Source organism: Danio rerio, chromosome 25 (assembly GCF_052040795.2).
Source record: "Danio rerio strain M-AB ecotype USA chromosome 25, GRCz13ab, whole genome shotgun sequence".
Classification (NCBI taxonomy): Eukaryota; Metazoa; Chordata; class Actinopteri; order Cypriniformes; family Danionidae; genus Danio; species Danio rerio.
This window is the reverse complement of record NC_141045.1, coordinates 15,661,125-15,679,872: the sequence shown is the minus strand read 5'-3', so window position 1 is coordinate 15,679,872 and position 18,748 is coordinate 15,661,125. Positions and strand designations below refer to the sequence as shown.

General features: G+C 38.5%; 1 protein-coding gene across 9 annotated transcripts; it reads left to right on the top strand.

The window, feature by feature from the left end:
- Positions 1-132: 132 nt before the first annotated feature.
- exoc3l1 (exocyst complex component 3-like 1) lies at positions 133-17,459 on the top strand. 9 transcript variants are annotated; one of them, XR_015525804.1, is made up of 14 exons: positions 9,708-9,911; positions 9,987-10,034; positions 11,130-11,305; positions 11,392-11,611; positions 12,054-12,466; positions 12,593-12,882; positions 12,963-13,080; positions 13,179-13,304; positions 13,382-13,482; positions 13,572-13,711; positions 13,803-14,073; positions 14,158-14,313; positions 16,677-16,810; positions 16,909-17,455. XR_015525804.1 is itself a non-coding variant. In XM_087311017.1 (14 exons), exons 1-14 carry the CDS (start codon positions 9,872-9,874, stop codon positions 17,093-17,095), a joined length of 2,391 nt encoding a protein of 796 aa, XP_087167143.1. In that variant the 5' UTR covers positions 9,708-9,871; the 3' UTR covers positions 17,096-17,455. The 9 variants fall into 9 exon arrangements, 3 of the variants coding, with proteins under 3 accessions (XP_087167144.1, XP_087167143.1, NP_001092892.2); XM_087311017.1 differs by having other exon boundaries at positions 13,572-13,682; XR_015525806.1 differs by lacking the exons at positions 9,708-9,911; positions 9,987-10,034 and adding an exon at positions 133-432.
- The last annotated feature ends 1,289 nt before the right edge of the window (positions 17,460-18,748 follow it).

Here is an 18,748-nt window from a genome sequence, read left to right as displayed (position 1 = left end):
ACAGTTTAAATTCAAACTTTAAAATGTGTAAACTTAAGCAAAATGTTTATTAAAATTTAAATGTAAAGTTTAAAATGTGTAAACTAAATAAATAAGTATTTTGTTAAGCAGGTCAGAAGTCGTCTAAGCTCTAATAAAATTGGTTTTACTCATAATAAGCATCTTTCTAAACATTAGTCAACTTCAAACTCGGTAGACAGGACCATTTTTTAAAACAATTCTACCTTTTATAATTTCAGACAGTCATTAGCACAAATAAATGTTAATTAATTTGCGTGAATGCGCTATCGGGGACATACACGGACACTTGTAAACAAATGATCTCCCTCACGCTGCCAAAACGAAGCCGTTCCCTTGAGAAAGACGCTAAACACCGTGTCTTTTCAACTCGACTGCACCGGAATAACGCTATGAATTTAAACGTTTTCAACGGTAAGTCGGTTTCTTGCTCTTAATCCAAACAACACAAACCCGGTCATTGTAACATGGAGCTGTTCCTTCCTTTAGAAAGACGCGGGACGATGGGAATTTGCGAAACGAGCATTATTTTGAAGGTGTCACCTTTTTGCAGCTCATAAAACAATATTTAGGTTGTGCTTGAGCGTTACCTCGCTGAATAGGCGCTATTCATGCGGGGTTAAGAGTGTAGCGTGGGTCCTGTGAGGAGGTAGCGTGGGTCCCTGTGTTTCTGGGAGGAGCTGTCAGGGCTTCGGTGGACCCGGAGAATAGCGGCCCGCCAGAGTCTCTTGCTTGGGTTCGAACTGCGGTGATTTAACTGCATAATCGGATTGAAAGTGAGCCGCGGAATTTATGTCAGTTCACATTTCATCAAACGGCGAGTGTGAATTGAAGTCGACAGAACAGAGGGTTAATCCAGAACTAAAGCCAAAATAATTAGGGGCCCCCGTCTAATCTCCTGCTCATTCTAACACCCTTGAATGACATTAAAATATGGCAACGCTTGCTGTTGGCAGTCAGATGTGTTGCCCAACTTTAAACGGGCCAATCAACGTCTTGCGTGGAGAAGCAGAAGTTTGTTCATGAGATCCAACATAGTTTCGGGTGTCAGCCACAGAAGTGAATGATTCGGACAAGTTTATGATTGCGTGATAAAGTGTTAAGGAATATTTAAAACAGTAAATGAATTTAAAGTGGAATTGGATTCAAGAATAATTACATGTTCTCTATGCAAATTACAAATAACATGTTTTAAGAAACAAAAAAGCGATATTTTAGAAAACAAGCTATGTTTAAGATTGGGGTTGTTAATGTAGCCTACAGCTTTTTTTACTTATTTCCAAAAGTCAATATCATGTCATTTAAATCTCTCAAAGGTTGGTTTTTATAAAGAGTAGGGGAGAGAGGGGACAATAGTACCATTTGTCATATTTTTTAAACGATTATGTTTTCGACAGAAATATATCTTTGCTGTGGTAATTGCAAACTCTCGGGTGGTATTTTGAACACGTTTTACAACTTCTAAATAATTTCAATTTATAGTTAAATAGCACATTATTTCTTTTGACCTGGTCAGCAGCATGGATGAAAGTAACACATGCGTGGGTCGAAAGTAACACAACGATTTTTGCTAGATTTACTGGCTTAATCCTTATTTTTTAAAAATATCTGCCTATGACCTTGTTAACATAAATGAAAACAAATTTTGTTCTTTATTTTCGCAAAAAATATTAAACTGCATTTTTATTTAAAAATTATTTATGAAATGTTTCTAAAGCAACAAAACAATGCAAAATGTTAAAAGTTTTTACAATTTGTAATTTTTTTATTATTGGACATATGCAGTAATTTTCATAAAAGTTTTGAATCAAAACACTGAAAACTCTATAAAAAAATTTTTTACGAAAACGTAAATTTGACATTTTAAAAATGAAGCGTGGCATCCAACCCCACCCCTAAACCCAACTGTCATTGCGGGATAAGCAAATTGTACTAAATTGTAAGAATCAGATTGAACAAATTTACAAATTAGTCACTAAATCAAAATGTTACGAGTTGGTGTGAGTCTGTGAGATTGTGTTGGATAGTTTTGTACCATGAGTGTATAGTTATAAATATATATTTTTGCTAAATTATCTCGTTAAAAGGAAATGTCCAAATTGATCTGCGAAGTACAGTATGTATATATATATATATATATATATATATATATATATATATATATATATATATATATATATATATATATATATATATATATATATATATAATTATTATATATATATTTTTTTTAAAGCAGATACATATACAGAAGTTTACTTTCTTTTTTAGACCTTTGCCTACCAGTGTTTTCACCAAATAATAAATGCATTTTGAAAGAAAATGTCAAAAATTGATTTGCAACGTATTTTTATTTTAAATTTTTACTTGAAATACAGAAACTCCAAAATCTACTGTATAGATTAAGGGTGTGTTCACACTAGACTGGTTTGGTTTGATTAACTCTGGTGTAGTCCAACAACTAATATATGCACTCACCGGCCACTTTATTAGGTACACCTGTCCAACTGCTCGTTAATGCAAATTTCCAATCAGCCAATCACATGGCAGCAACTCAGTACATTTTAGGCATGTAGACATGGTCAAGACAATCTGCTGCAGTTCGAATCAAGCATCAGAATGGGGAATGGCATGATTTTTGGTGCCAGACAGGCTGGTCTGAGTATTTTAGAAACTATTGATCTACTGGGCTAAGAACAGGAAACAGAGGCTACAATTCGCACAGGCTCATCAAAATTCAGATGGTAGGGTCAGAATTTGACATGAAAAGCATGAAAGCATGGATCCATCCTGCCTTGTAGCAACGGTTTATGCTGCTGGTGGTGTAAGGGTGTGGGGGATATTTTTTTTGCACACTTTAGTGGGCCCATTAGTACCAATTGAGCATCGTGTCAAAACCACAGCCAACCTGAATATTGTTGCTGACCCTGTCCATCCCTTTATGACCACAGTGTATCTATCTTTTAATGGCTACTTCCAGCAGGATATGCACCATGTTATAAAGCGCAAATCATCTCAGACTGGTTTGTTGAACAAGCCAATGAGTTTAATGTACTCAAATGGCCTCCACAATCACCAGACCACAATCCAAAAGAGCATTTTTGGGATGTGGGGAAAAGGGAGATTTGCATCATGGATGTGCACCTGACAAATCTATAAACTGCAACTGCATGATGCTAACATGTCAATATGGACCAAAATCTCTAAGGAATATTTTCAGTACCTTATTTAATCTATGCCACAAAGGATAAATGCAGTTCTGAAGGCAACAGGGGGTTCAGTACGGTTCACTACCTAATAAAGTGTAAATACAACATAAAACATCCAAACAAACCTATTAAAGGGACAGAATTTTTAAATATCTTTAGATTCTGTTTTCGTTTTTGGTCATTTTATTTTACCTTAAGCACCAAGAAAATTGAACAAGTTTGCAAAAACCCAAGACCTTCTTTTATTTTTGAAATCGTAAGCCAAAGTGCATTGAATCTACTCATATGATGCCCAAAATTTGCTTCCCAAAAAACTAACCCCATCCTTAGTCAAAATCCAAACCATGGCCAACCACCCCATCCCTGACCACAGCACAAACTATGCAGGAATGTAAAGCATTTGCTCTAAAGCAGTGAATGTGCATCAACCATTGTGAATTATTCTTTAAAGACAGACCTTTTTGCACTTAAGCACTTACATTTTCATGCAACTGAAAGCATCTTAAACATTCATTTAATTAGATGAAATGCTGACACTGAAGTTAGACTGAATTCAGGATTTGAGGAGAACTAACTTTTAAAACCTAAACCCATGAAATGTCTTCATCTGACTGTCCATGTCTGGGAGAGTTGAGAAGAAGCAGGAAGTCAGCCCAGGTCAGGAATGTCAGACAGGAAGTCCTCCCTGTGTTTGGATGACTACTTCTGAAATAGACTTCCTGTTCCCTTCAATCTGTAGAATAGTGTTTAATTTAAGGTGGTGAAAGAGGAAGGTAACCTGAAAATACACAACTGCATAGCCCACAGCTGATATTACATTACCAAAGGGATGGCAAAATTTAAGGATAAACTGGCAGAAGTAACTCTTGTTCTGAGTATATTTGTTTGGTAGTTGTAATGAATGTATCTCCGCCACCCTTATACGAGAAGTTACATCTCAGTCTGAAGGGACCTATTAGCTTCAGCGGAAAGGCTTTGTTAGTCTGAGTCCTCTGCTTATTTTGGTGCTCTTGCACAAACAACAGTCTAGTCATAACTATTTTTAGCACAAACTGCTATGGAAAAGCAATAAAAACGCAAGTCCATCTTTCGAAATTTACTTTAAAAGGCTTGCAAACTATTAAGGAGCACAGATCAATCAGAATCGAACCAATGGAAATTAATTTATAAGTAAAATAATATAAAATAAATGAATAAACAAATGTACTAGTTTATTCATTTTGAGAGTACACAATTTTGCCCCTCAATGTCTCGTAAAATTTTCGGCAATATGAATAATTAAATAAACCACATGGGTAATTTGTAAAGTGTAAATTATAGTATTCACACTGAGAGGATGTTCATTTACTGGATATTTCAGTGTTAACTTTTTACTGTAAAGCCTGGTAAATACTTTAAAGGGCACCTGTGATGAAAATCATCTTTTGAAAGCTGTTTGGACAGAACTGTGTGTAGGTTTAATGTGTCCACAGTCATATTGGGGTGATATGAAGATAATAAGTCTCTTTTTTTAAATTTCATTACGTTAAAATTGGATCTAAATCCCTCCCATTTTGAGGCCCACTGCAACGTAGAAGTGTAGTTTTCCCGCCCACCGAATTGATTGACAGCCACGTATTAACATGTGTCTGTAGAAGCGCATATAATTATATCAAAGCAACTGCGATTAAAAGATATGTTGAGTTCGCTGTTATCATCAATCATCATGAAAAAAAATCAAGCATGAGTTTTACAAGTATTTAAAGGTTTTTAAAACAGTGCATGTTTGTAATAAAGTTAAAGACGGTAAAATTGCTGTAATTTATCACCACTGACGCATGTCAGTACAATTATAAAAGACGACAATTCAATCCCAGTTTGTGGACATTAAATCAGGTTTATTTTGTACATTTACATAACGGACATCCGTTAGTGCAAAGTTAAACGCGTGCGCTGTGTGTGCATCCACTGTGTGTGTGAGTGAACTTTGGAACGACATTGTGTGTGACTCATCAATGCAGAAAGACTTGAATTAACTCCACAACAAATACATCAAATAATCATTGGGAAAGTTCTTACTGTAGTATTTCTCAAAAATGTTACACAGGATCTGCTTCCTTTATGTCTGTCACTGTGCTGTTTATCTGATGCAGCAGAGGCGGAGATTGATGCATACTCTGACAGACACTGGAGAGCGGTGGGCAGGGAAAACTAGCATTAAAGGCACAGGCAGCAAAAATAGCTACATAGTGTTAAATAGTGTTATAATAAATAATCTGGGGCCTCATGTATCAACGCTGCGTACGCACAAAAACTTTGCGTACGCCAGGTTTCACGCTCAGAATCGCTCACGTTTGGATTTACTAACAATGAACTGAACGTGGGAATGTGCGCAGCTTCACGGCAGCTTTCTGGCAGGCGTACGCACATTTTTTGTGCGTGTCTGTTTTATTTCCATTGGCGACTCCTAGAGGCAGTTGTGTTAAATTCCTCTCTACAAAGTGTCTGAGCCTTGCAATGGCAGCTGTATGAGACGGGTTCAGCAGGTATATAAGGTTTCCATACCATACATTTGACCAGCCAAACATTAAAGCACAATTTGCAGCAGTCGCCTGTTTTCCCAATGTAATCTGAGCGATCTACCGCACGCACATTGCTATAAAGACACTATCTGAAGATGAATTTGCATGCGTGAATCAGAAACATTTCCATTCAATAAATGTGCAAATAAAATATGATGCTTATTGATATGAACTTATTGATGATTCCTACTTGTCTTTCTCGTGATAAATAGTTGGCAAAATCTGATATGTAGCGGGGGAAAAAACAAGAATGAGTTCATCAGACGCTGGATTCGAGCCGAGTTCATGCTCGAACGTATCAATTCATGATCACATTCGTCTTACGAGTAGCGCCACTGAGACTGTTAAGCGTACTGCAACATTTTACAGATATAAACCACACTATTTCTTTTGTTAATGCACTCAGTGCGATGTTCAGACCCAACTGTGTTGACCGCATCAGCTAAACTCTCCCACTCTATTTTTTTCTTTTGTTGTTAATTCCGGAGAACAAACTTGCAAATAACACCGCTTTTCCCTGGTCTACCTCCGAAAGCAGCACCTCCAATTCACATTCTGTTCAATGTTTCTCTTTTTGCTTGCTTTTGCCATTGCTTTTTCGTTGGGTTTTTCCATTAGCATATTCATACGGGGGAGGAGGCAGGGAGGGGTTTTGTGCTCGTGCATGTTGCGCTCAGTTTCACGTTCATTCAGATGTACAAAAGAATATGCGTGAGATTCGGCGTACGCAGTGTTTCATACATCTGGGGCCTCATGTATCAACGCTGCGTACGCACAAAAACTTTGCGTACGCCAGGTTTCACGCTCAGAATCGCTCACGTTTGGATTTACTAACAATGAACTGAACGTGGGAATGTGCGCAGGTTCACGGCAGCTTTCTGGCAGGCGTACGCACATTTTTTGTGCGTGTCTGTTTTATTTCCATTGGCGACTCCTAGAGGCAGTTGTGTTAAATTCCTCTCTACAAAGTGTCTGAGCCTTGCAATGGAAGCTGTGAGACGGGTTCAGCAGGTATATAAGGTTTCCATACCATACATTTGACCAGCCAAACATTAAAGCACAATTTGCAGCAGTCGCCTGTTTTCCCAATGTAATCTGAGCGATCTACTGCACGCACATTGCTATAAAGACACTATCTGAAGATGAATTTGCATGCGTGAATCAGAAACATTTCCATTCAATAAATGTGCAAATAAAATATGATGCTTATTGATATGAACTTATTGATGATTCCTACTTGTCTTTCTCGTGATAAATAGTGGGCAAAATCTGATATGTTGCGGGGGAAAAAACAAGAAAGAGTTCATCAGACGCTGGATTCCAGGCGAGTTCATGCTCGAACGTAACTAGTCATGATCTCATGCGTCTTACTAGGTGCGCCACTGAGTCTGGTAGGGGTTTCGCAACACTTTACAGATATAAACCACACTATTTCTATCTTTAATGCACTCAGTGCGATGTTCAGACAGTCTATGGTTCAGACCCAACTGTGTTAACCGCATCAGCTAAACTCTCCCACTCTATTTTTTTCTTTTGTTGTTAATTCCGGAGAACAAACTTGCAAATAACACCGCTTTTCTCCGGTCTACCTCCGAAAGCAGCACCTCCAATTCACATTCTGTTCAAAGTTTCTCTTTTTGCTTACTTTTGCCATTGCTTTTTCGTTGGGTTTTTCCATTAGCATAGTCATTAGCATATTCATACAGGGGAGGAGGCAGGGAGGGGTTTTGTGCTCGTGCATGTTGCGCTCAGTTTCACGTTCATTCAGATGTACAAAAGAATATGCGTGAGATTCGGCGTACGCAGTGTTTCATACATCTGAATTTTTTTCTGCGTACGCACATTTACAGCTTTGTGCGTACGCAATGTTTTAGTAAGATTTCCACGCAAGTCTTCGTACATGAGGCCCCTGGGGCCTCATGTATCAACGCTGCGTACGCACAAAAACTTTGCGTACGCCAGGTTTCACGCTCACAATCGCTCACGTTTGGATTTACTAACAATGAACTGAACGTGAGAATGTGCGCAGGTTCACGGCAGCTTTCTGGCAGGCGTACGCACATTTTTTGTGCGTGTGTGTTTTATTTCCATTGGCGACTCCTAGAGGCAGTTGTGTTAAATTCCTCTCTACAAAGTGTCTGAGCCTTGCAATGGCAGCTGTATGAGACGGGTTCAGCAGGTATATAAGGTTTCCATAACATACATTTGACCAGCCAAACATTAAAGCACAATTTGCAGCAGTCGCCTGTTTTCCCAATGTAATCTGAGCGATCTACCGCACGCACATTGCTATAAAGACACTATCTGAAGATGAATTTGCATGCGTGAATCAGAAACATTTCCATTCAATAAATGTGCAAATAAAATATGATGCTTATTGATATGAACTTATTGATGATTCCTACTTGTCTTTCTCGTGATAAATAGTTGGCAAAATCTGATATGTAGCGGGGGAAAAACCAAGAAAGAGTTCATCAGACGCTGGATTCGAGCCGAGTTCATGCTCGAACGTGTCTATTCATGATCACATGCGTCTAACGAGTAGCGCCACTGAAACTGTTGAGGGTGCTGCAACATTTTACAGATATAAACCACACTATGTCTTTTTTTCAATGCACTCAGTGCGATGTTCAGACCCAACTGTGTTAACCGCATCAGCCAAACTCTCCCACTCTATTTTTTTCTTTTGTTGTTAATTCCAGAAAACAAACTTGCAAATAACACCGCTTTTCTCCGGTCTACCTCCGAAAGCAGCACCTCCAATTCACATTCTGTTCAAAGTTTCTCTTTTTGTTTGCTTTTGCCATTGCTTTTTCGTTGAGTTTGCCATTAGCATAGTCATTAGCATATTCATACGGGGGAGGAGGCAGGGAGGGGTTTTGTGCTCGTGCATGTTGCGCTCAGTTTCACGTTCATTCAGATGTACAAAAGAATATGCGTGAGATTCGGCGTACGCAGTGTTTCATACATCTGAAATTTTTTCTGCGTACGCACATTTACAGCTTTGTGCGTACGCAATGTTTTAGTAAGATTTCCACGCAAGTCTTCGTACATGAGGCCCCTGAACTTTTTTCTGCGTACGCACATTTACAGCTTTGTGCGTACGCAATGTTTTAGTAAGATTTCCACGCAAGTCTTCGTACATGAGGCCCCTGATGTTTTTTGCTGAAACTTTACAGACACTTTCTAGAGACACAAAACACTTATCTTAAATCTTGAAAAAAGGTATAATAGGTGCCCTTTAATGAGTAAAATTATGTCAGAATGACAATACACAAGCTGTTGCAGAATATGGACTGCAGAAGTATTAGTATTAGTGCCCAGAGACACCAAAGCCTTTTAATCAATCTATGAATTTTAAATTGCAGACACGCTCAATTTACAATTCCAGAAACTTTTATAGTCTATTTTTATACACTTACTTACATCAGCTGTGTTTGTGGATTCATACTTAATTTTGTGATGTTTGTATGGGTTTGTGTTTGGTGGCGACTAGTCTGGAGAATAGATAAAGGCAAAAACACAGTCATGGGATAAGTCACAGGCCACGACACTTACACAAATAAACACATTCATTAAGGGGCCTCTGAACCTGGATTCCTATCATGTTTGCTCTACAACCAGCAGCTGTGAGCGATAACAAGCTATCGGCAAGAACTTTCTGCAACAATAGAACTGATTGGCATGATTATGTCAAGCCATGTAAAACCTTTGTTCGATTATCCCGAGCACTTCCTCTGAAACATATTGGATTATATCTACCTCAGACACAGAGAGGCACTGTTGCACATGAAGGCCACCCCCACACTCACCATCTGGATCATTTAGAGGGCGGAGTGCCCGCTTTCCCTCCGTCCCTCTTGCGCTCTCTCCCTTCCTCCCTTCCCTTCCTGCCGGCCTCTGAGCAGAGGATGTGTCTGGGAGTGTGAGAGGAAGGCTGGCGGTGAAGTGGGTATGTACCCTCTCTCTTCTTCCCCCTTGTTACGCTCTCTGTATCTGCTGATTGCTCTATCTAGCTGCACTGAGCAGGCCCTCTGGGCAGGGCAGTCTCTTAGAAGTGGAACGGTGGAACAACAAGCCTAAATGTCAGACGGAGACAAGAATGGCCGAGACAATCATGAAGGTACACAATCTTTCTGTTTGTTCGCACTGCTGAGATTTGGAGTTTGTTTCTAATGTAATCATTTTGCACTGGTAGAGAGATCTCGAGTGTGTATTTGCCTTCAGGATAAAGGAAGGAATGAAAGTAAGTCATAAAATTAAATATAAGCAGCATGTTTCTGCCAGGGAAAGCTTCATAATTGACCCCCTACCCCAGAACACCAAGTGCCTTGACTGTTTGTCAGATTTGTAACAAGCCAGAGCACAGGACAGTTAAGGGCTAATATATAGAGGTGTAGCGATATGTAAAGAAAAATACCAATGATTCATGAGTTTTAATGTATAAAACTTTATGGACATGGCTACAATAGCCTCTGAAGCAAAGGAATATGGTTTTTGAACAAACTGTAAATCATTAGTTGATTTCCTGGTACTTCACTATCCACAATTCCAAAGAACAAGCCATAAATAAAAGAAGACTGTTACCAACATGATGGACAGCACAGCTACACCATTTAATTTCGCAAATAACGAAGTCTAACTATTGATCAATGTTTCAGTTTCTCCTTTTAGACATTAAATATATTCCAAACAATATTTTTACTTACATGTTATTGTATGATCATCGGTAAACAGTATGTGTTCAATTAAATACAAGGTTTACATGTGTAATGTTAAAAGAAACATTAGCTTTTTTTTAAGGCTGATAAAAAAGTATCTGGTTAGTTTGAATAGCTGGCAAGCTCTTGCAATTGGTCACTGCATTATGAACCTCTGAGAGTGTTTTGCATGATGCTGTCATATATATATATATATATATATGTCATTTATCATGCCCTAAAAGCTGTGTCTCAGTAATTGAATTCCTACATACTTCCCAGTGGGTGTTTCAGCTCATGAACACCCATGGGATTAAGGCATATGAAATGGAAATTCTGAAACTTTTGACATAGAAATGATCAGAACACATATGAGTCATTCTTTGGAGAAGAGATCAATTCATCTGCAGACTTAGCTGATGTCAACCACTTTTAGCTAATGTAGTCTTGCGCTGATTGTTAAAATCTTGTCTGTCTCATGACCACCAGGAAAAATAAAGAATTCTAGTGTTTAAGTCATTCACTGACCAAGTCAGGTGGCTGAACAACTGTTCAATTCACTATTGATTTCACAATTGAAGCTTGTCTAGTTTCGTAACATAAGGGCTACATATTTTTTTTTTTTCAATTTTGATTGACAGAGGCCCTTGTCCCAGTCGAGGTGTGGCAAGAGCTGGAAAGGGCTGAATGTTTGGCACGGGGTGCTGCGCTGAAATGGGCTTCAGGTGTCTTTTGTCGTCCAGAGCATCTGGAGAAACTTGGGCAGTACAAGAAAAGAGAGAGTCAGCGAACTGCATCAATTCAGTCAAGGTTAAAGGTAAGTACTGATAATTGGTCAATTAGAAAGCCTTTAAAAATCTTTGCATAAAAAATGTCAATTAATCTTATACATTTTTTCTTTAGTCAGTTGTACAGTCCTACCTGGAGGGTGTTGACTGGGGTCTTGGTCAATTGCGAGAGGCACGAGCTGAGCTAAGAGGTGTGTCACATGACTTGTACAAGGCAAACTTGGAGTCCAGGAAAAATTCTGAAGAAGTAACTACACTGGAAACACTTCGGGAGATTTCTGTCAGTCACTGTCAGCTTCTTGCTGCAGTAAGCAACCTGCCTCGACTCTACAAAGGTTAGGGACTGCCCACTCATTATGCACATTATGTCTAGATTACATCCTCTTTATGGAATTATGCCTTGGATCTCTTAGAGAGGATGTGTCCAGTCCTTGATCTGTATAATATAGCTGCAACTTGTTCCAGCATACCTGTCTGGAGAAGAGTAATGAATAAATGAATAAATTAGTTTGCTTAATTAAATTAAGGGCGCTAAATCTTGCAGGATAGCAACCTGGAGGACACACTCTTGCCTAACATCAGGTCTATATATTACATACATATGAAATTGTTCTCTGTTGAGTTTTCTACAAAGTCTACAAAGCCAGAACAAGAATATTGACATTAAAACTGACATGTTTATTGTTAGACAGCTGATAACACTGGCCATCACCCACTGAAATATCAAGGTTTTTACACTAATGCAAAACTATTTGCTGTTCTTCTCTATTTTATTAGTACGGAGTATGGTGCTAGAGACAGAAAGGCTAGTGGAGTCTCGGAGACTATTGGAAGCTCATGCTCGGCTAATGGAACTAGAGCGCTGGCAGGATGAGGTACTGCTACAGCTCCAGGGACCCAGGGGATCATCCGGAACAGAGTTGAACTCTGAGGATGAGGAGTTGGTGCGGAATTATTTTTCAGGAGTTGGACGGTTGGTAGATGCCCTTGCCAAGGAGCTCTGGGCAGTGGTGGGTAGCGGGTTGTCACTTGCTCATCAGAACCCAACACCTTTTGTCTCAGCTGTACGAATAGTGGAACGTGAAGAAGCACTAGATCAGTTCTTTCTAGAGGAGCGAAGGTCAACTTCCGGACACAACATACCCATGCCAGCAGGAAGACCACGTAATTGGAGAGACCGATTCTTTAAGGTTTTATTGATAAGCATTGACTATTTGGTCAATTTGTATTGGCTATTTGTAGAAATACAACTAAAATCATAAAGGCTTCCAAATTCGAATCCAATTAATTTGTACTTGTGTAAACTTTTTGGTTAGGTGATGGAAGAGGCAGTGTCAGCACGCTTCCGTAGTGTGTCCTACTTGCACACTCGAGGACCAGGACTTGCAAGTCATTTGTCTGCACTGCAGCACTGCATTATGGGAGATCTCTCAACAGTGCGGCATTGTTTGGAACAATGTGTTCCAGCTCACTACCATTTAACTAGAGCTTACTTGCACTTCTGCCACCAGTTTCTGCAAACCCATCTTGGACTGGTTAGTGGATGGGAGTTAGAGGGTGGGGAAATCTTTGCTGTTCTTAACTGGGTTTTGCACATATACAACAGGTAAGTACATCCTAAAGTTATATCTAATTTTTTCTTACTTGTAAAAAAGCAGTCTTGTACATTCAAATGTGTTCTTTAAGCTCAGAGATGATGGGTGAGCCAGCCCTTTTAGCTGAACTAGAAATTGAGAACCTGGGTCCTCTCATATCTCAGGAAGGTCTTGAGCAGCTGCAAAACAAATATGTCCAAAAAGTTCGGGTAAGATCCAGCATTGTTTCTAGACGTTTAACCTTTTCCACATCTTGTCTGTATTAACAAACCACAAGTTTTTGAGAAGTTTGACTGTGATTGTGTAGAAGAGCGTCTCGGAGTGGATGCAAAAGGCTCTAGAAGTGGAGCTAACAGACTGGCAGAGGGATCAGGAACCAGATATTGACCATGAGGGCTACTACCACACTAGCCTTCCAACTATCATCACTCAGGTACTTTATGGCTTGATCTACAGTAAGCAAGATTTTGTCTGATTTCACCACTGATATTTATGAATCTGGATTGATAGATGCTAGAAGAGAATGCACGAGTGGCCTTGATGATAAGTGAAGCTCTGCGGGACCAGACAATCCAAATGGGTCTTTATGAGATGGAGAAGCTCCTCAGTCGGTTTGTATGTTTAGCAATACCAGGATATCACAATTATAACGGTTGAGTTTCAATGTTTTTGTGATTTTTCTCTCGCTACATCTAAACAGATTTCGAGACGCAGTCATAGAATTTGGTAAGGAGCATCGCAAGGATCCAACTGTTAACAAGTTCTACCTCCATTACCTCCTGGCCTGCATCAACAACTGCATCATTCTCAAGTGAGATGGTGTACAAGTATCTTTTTACAGTATGTCTGTATTTATGTGAAGCTTGTTTGAAAATGTGCGTTTCAAGCACTTTTATAAGTGTTTAAATTTGTACTTTAAATGCACATCCAGAACCTCTACAGAAAGTCTGCAGCAGCAGATTTGCTCCTTCGTTTCAAACCGGTATTCACGTATCCCACTTGGACCTCTGGCTGCCCTGGACCGTGCTGTAAGAAAGGCATGTCGTTTAGTTATGGATCATCTCTTGTTTGAGTTGCAACCACATCTACAAGAGCTCCTCTCTAGTACCTGGCTGGACCAGGGAGATGTGACCCTAAATATGTGTGGGGTTCTAGAACGTCACTGTGAACTTTACAACAGAGTGCGACAACCTTGTCGCCAGGTTAGTGTTTACTGAAATGACAGTCTTAAAAACTACTCCTATAAGTGAGAAATGAACCCTAAATGCAATCTCTATCATCTACAGAGGTTAAAGGAGGAATGCCAGTGGCTAACTGTTGTTGAGTATGTCCGAGCAGTGATGCAGAAGAGATTGGTCTGCAGAAGTAGCGATGAGCAAAAGCAGCTGGCCCAGCGAATGACACAGGATGCCCAACAGCTCAGGGACCACCTTCAGAGCATGGTGAAGGCTCATTAACATTCATTTATTTTTTAAACTCAACAACAAAATCCCTCAAACAAATCTGTTTGTGACCTGGTCTAGCCCAAGGTTTGGCCAAACCTGACGCATAATAACTGATTATCTATAAACTAGCACAAAAACAGGAATGTCCTTCATATTTTAAAGGGGCAGTTCACTCTGACATGAAAATTCTTTCATCATTCATTCACCATTCACTTGTTCCAAACCTGCTAGAGTTTCTATCTTTGTTTAATGCATAGCAAGATATTATGGAAACCGATAGCCATTTACTTCCATGGTTTTTGTTGTTGTGTTTTTTTTTTTCTACGATTGATGTCAATGTTTTCTAGAACACATAAAAACAAAACTCAAGCAGATTTGGAACAACATAAGGTAGAGTATAATCCTATTTACACCTGATCAATACATTCATTTGATGCATTTGTTTTGTGAAAATGGCTCCATTTACATTTGGCCACATAAACAGACATGATTCTGATCTTCAAATCCCACGCTTTATTCAATTTTACTAGGTTACGTCAATTAAAACCATCAGATACACCATATTTTATCTAAATAATATTTGTTTTTACAGAATCTATAGATCTTATTTAGCATAAAAATTGTTTATATGTAGGTTAAAATCAACCTGTCCAGTTTTGTCTAGAATGCCTCCCAGACTACCTCCTGAAGTTGCTTGAGCGATTGTATTTATATCCATCTCGAATGCACATTACAGGCCATTTACACCTAGCTATTTCACAACCTAGCTATTTCACAATGAAATAGCTATCCGATCAGAAAAAAACACATTAAGTGCCTCTAATGGCCCATTTTCACTGAGTGGTACAGTACGGGTCGGTTCGGGTCACCTTTATCAGGCTTGCCTTTCCACTGCCAAAAAGGTACCAATGGTATTCTTATGGTGGGTGTGGTCTGAGACAGAAACTTTCAGTGGACATCATTCTCGCTCGAGGAAATGTCAAAGTAAAGCTGTACGGGTCGTTCACATTTCAAATGAGAAGCACTTCTCACAAAACAGATGCTTTACACACACAAATACTTGTGTATAAACATTTATTACTAACCTTTCCATATACATGATTTTATTTGATTTGATTATATTTGAATAACATACATGATTAATAAATACTTGATTTGATTTGATTATAACTGTAGATCAATGATCAGCCTAATGTAACGTCTGCAATTATATAAAATAAATAAATAAATGCAACATATATAAACACATACTGACCCTTACAGTCTCTGATATGTTACCAATTACAGATAAACTAGACACAGAATACATTTAGTCCTTATTTTGGTTCAAAACCAACTCACAACATGTGTCTTTAATCTTCACCATCACATGTAACCACTTTTAAATAATTTTGTCATTCCGAGTTCATAATAGTCCAGAAGGTGATGATAATAGTTAAACATGACAGTATTTTTATGTTTTAGGTTGCTGAAAGAATCATTTGCTACTTTGTTTTTTTTTTTTTGACTTCTCCTTTGTTTTTTTGCACTGACTCTCGCATTTGTCTATTTCTGAAAGGATCAGTTGTCAGAAGCACTTCAATAATCACGCGCACGTTATTATCAAGAAGTTTGTTATTTCAAATATAGACGCTGAAAGTTAAACCGTTTGTGCTTTAGACGGCCTTGTAAACAATTATGGTGCACAGGGTAGATTCTGCTCTTCTTCTTGGCTTTGTGGCTGTTCATCATGATGACGACAAGGTTTGTTTAAGCTTGGATCGACCATAGCTCGTTGTTATATGTATATATTATTGCGCTGTAAAGTCTCGGCTGTGTATTTAAAAATGGCACTTCCTTTGTTTTAATTCTCCTGCTTGTGGACGCGCTGTGACCTCTCTCTGTAAACCAATAGCATTCAGCTGCGTGTCTGGCTCCGCCTTTTAATAACCTTTTGTTATGCTAGGTACACTTCCGAAAGGGTAGCCAAAAAGCAGTATGGTACGGTTCACTTTTTGGTACCTTTTGACAGTGGAAATAGCCATATAAATGTACCATACTATACCATACCACTCAGTGAAAACGGGCCATGAATTTTTTTTGTGTGTGAATTATCCCTTTTCCCAGTACTGGTTTGTGGCTGGAAGGACATCCACTGCATAAAACATATGCTGGCTAATTTAACGATTCATTCAGCTGTGGTGACCCCTGATAAATAAGGGACAAAGTTGAAGGAAAATAAATGAACTCTAATGAAACAGACTTGAACCATCTAAAGGTCTGAATGAAAAATCATAGAAACAGGATTCTACAGACACTCTGGACACTCCTGCATAAAATAAAGTTAAATAACTTCTCTAATATCATTTTTACATCTAAAGGAGATTGATGGGACCATTGGCGAGGTGAATCCCACGGCTTTGATAGCTGCACTGGCTGACATAATCAATTTGAAAGACCCAGGCATGCTACTACTAGAGATTTCTGGATTATTATCCAAGTACCCTGATATAAGGTGGGACTTCAAACCTAACAGATCTTCATAAAGTAAAACCGGATTTTTTTTTACTAGGAGATGCTATTTATTGTCATTAACGAAGTGTGTGTTTTCAGTGAGGAGCATGTCTCTGTGCTGTTGGATATAAGAGGTGACGTACCTAAAGAAGTGCGGAAGTCTGTATTAGATTTTCTGGATCAGAGCGCACCACCTTTACCACCAGGATACAGGCCTATATTCACAGAAATCCTGGTGCCCTCTTCTAGCATTCCATTTTGTCTGCCTACTGCAAAGTGCACTTGAGAAACCAACTACGTGAACTGTATCCGGCCATATGGACAGGAACTTCATTATTAATTCAACTCTATCCATTAGGACTAGCCTATCGGTTTCTGTGCTGTCTTGCCTGCTCAGTGCCATTATGATGATAAATTATACTACATTATGATCTTGCAAATGCTTTCCTACAAAACAATTGGTATAATAATTTGACAACACAGATACAAGAATGCAGGGAAACTGGCTCATTGGATTTATAATCACTTTTTGAATGTATATTTTAGTCAATCTGACCAAACAGCATCCCTGTAAACGTGTATATTGTGGTTCACTTTGTGTATATTGTGGTTGTCAGTTAATAAAGTAATGCATTTTTAAACTCAATGTATCAAAATTGATTCATGGATTCATTAAATCAAGGGTTTTACACTAACGGTTGGTTGTTAATGTACTGTAAGAGAATGACAGCACAGCGCCCCACAGCAAGAAGGTTGGTGGTTGGAGTCTCACCTGGACCAGTTGGCATTTCTGTGTGGAGTTTGCATGTTCTCCCCGTGTTCACATGGGTTTCCTCCGGGTGCTCTGGTTTCCCCCACTATCTAAACACATGCACTATAAGTTAATTGGGTAAGCAAAGTTGGTCATAGTGTATGAGTGTGTGTTAATGTGAGAGTGTATGGTTGTTTCCCAGTACTAGGTTGTGGCTGGAAGGGCATCTACTGTGTAAGACATATGCTGGAACAGTTAGTGGTTCATTCTGCTGTGGCAACCCCTGATAAATAAGAGACTAAGTCGAAGGAAAATGAATAAATGGATGTATTAACATCTCAAAACACTACCATGATGCAATAATTTTCATCAGTCAATATTATATAAAGGATCTTATTCATAATAATATTTAGACATGGGGGAAATCTGGTTACAAAGATGGGAAATAATAATAACACTACTGTCAAATAAATTATAATTAAATTTAAATGTTAAACCATTAATTTTTGATGCATCTATCTCTTTGGTTGCATGTAAATAATGTGTTCACAGCAAAATCTGCAAAGAAAATTTGTGTCCATTATTGAGAAGAATATAAATATCAGCGATTAAGACAACTGTAACACATTCTGTACAGTCTATAGCAACTTTAATATAGTTTTATAATAAATCCTCCCAAGACTGAGGGAAACACAGAAGGTTTGAACTTCATTTCCACTCCCTAATGAAGTGTTACAAGTGTTACATTTATTTATTGCACATTCATATTTGTAGCATAACAAACAGTGGCACAACTATGATTAAAGTGTAGCAAAATCATGATTAATCTTTTTTAGTTTTTTCTACAATAACCATGTTGTTTTGATTGTTTTTGTTGTTTTATTATTATTATTATTATTATTATTATTATTATTATTTGTAGTAAACCTATTGTAATTTTCATAAGAGCTAAAACTTACCAGAGTTTAACATCAAACCTTTCATTTGTATCTTACCTCATTTAATTGTCATTTGGTTAGTTCCTTTATTCATCAGTAGTCAGTCACCACAGCGGAATGAACCGCCAACTTATCGAGCATATGTTTTACACAGCGGATGCCCTTCCAGCTGCAACCAAGTACTGGGAAACATCTAAACACTCATTTATTCACACACATACACTAAGGCTAATTTAGTTGTAGGACATGA

Coding starts and splice junctions, on each gene's coding strand:
- exoc3l1 (XM_087311018.1), top strand. CDS start 318: ATGATCTCCCTCACGCTGCCAAAACGAAGCCGTTCCCTTGAGAAAGAC. Junction 11,306..11,391: donor CAATTCAGTCAAGGTTAAAG/GTAAGTACTGAT, acceptor TTTTTTCTTTAG/TCAGTTGTACAGTCCTACCT. Junction 12,467..12,592: donor GGAGAGACCGATTCTTTAAG/GTTTTATTGATA, acceptor CTTTTTGGTTAG/GTGATGGAAGAGGCAGTGTC.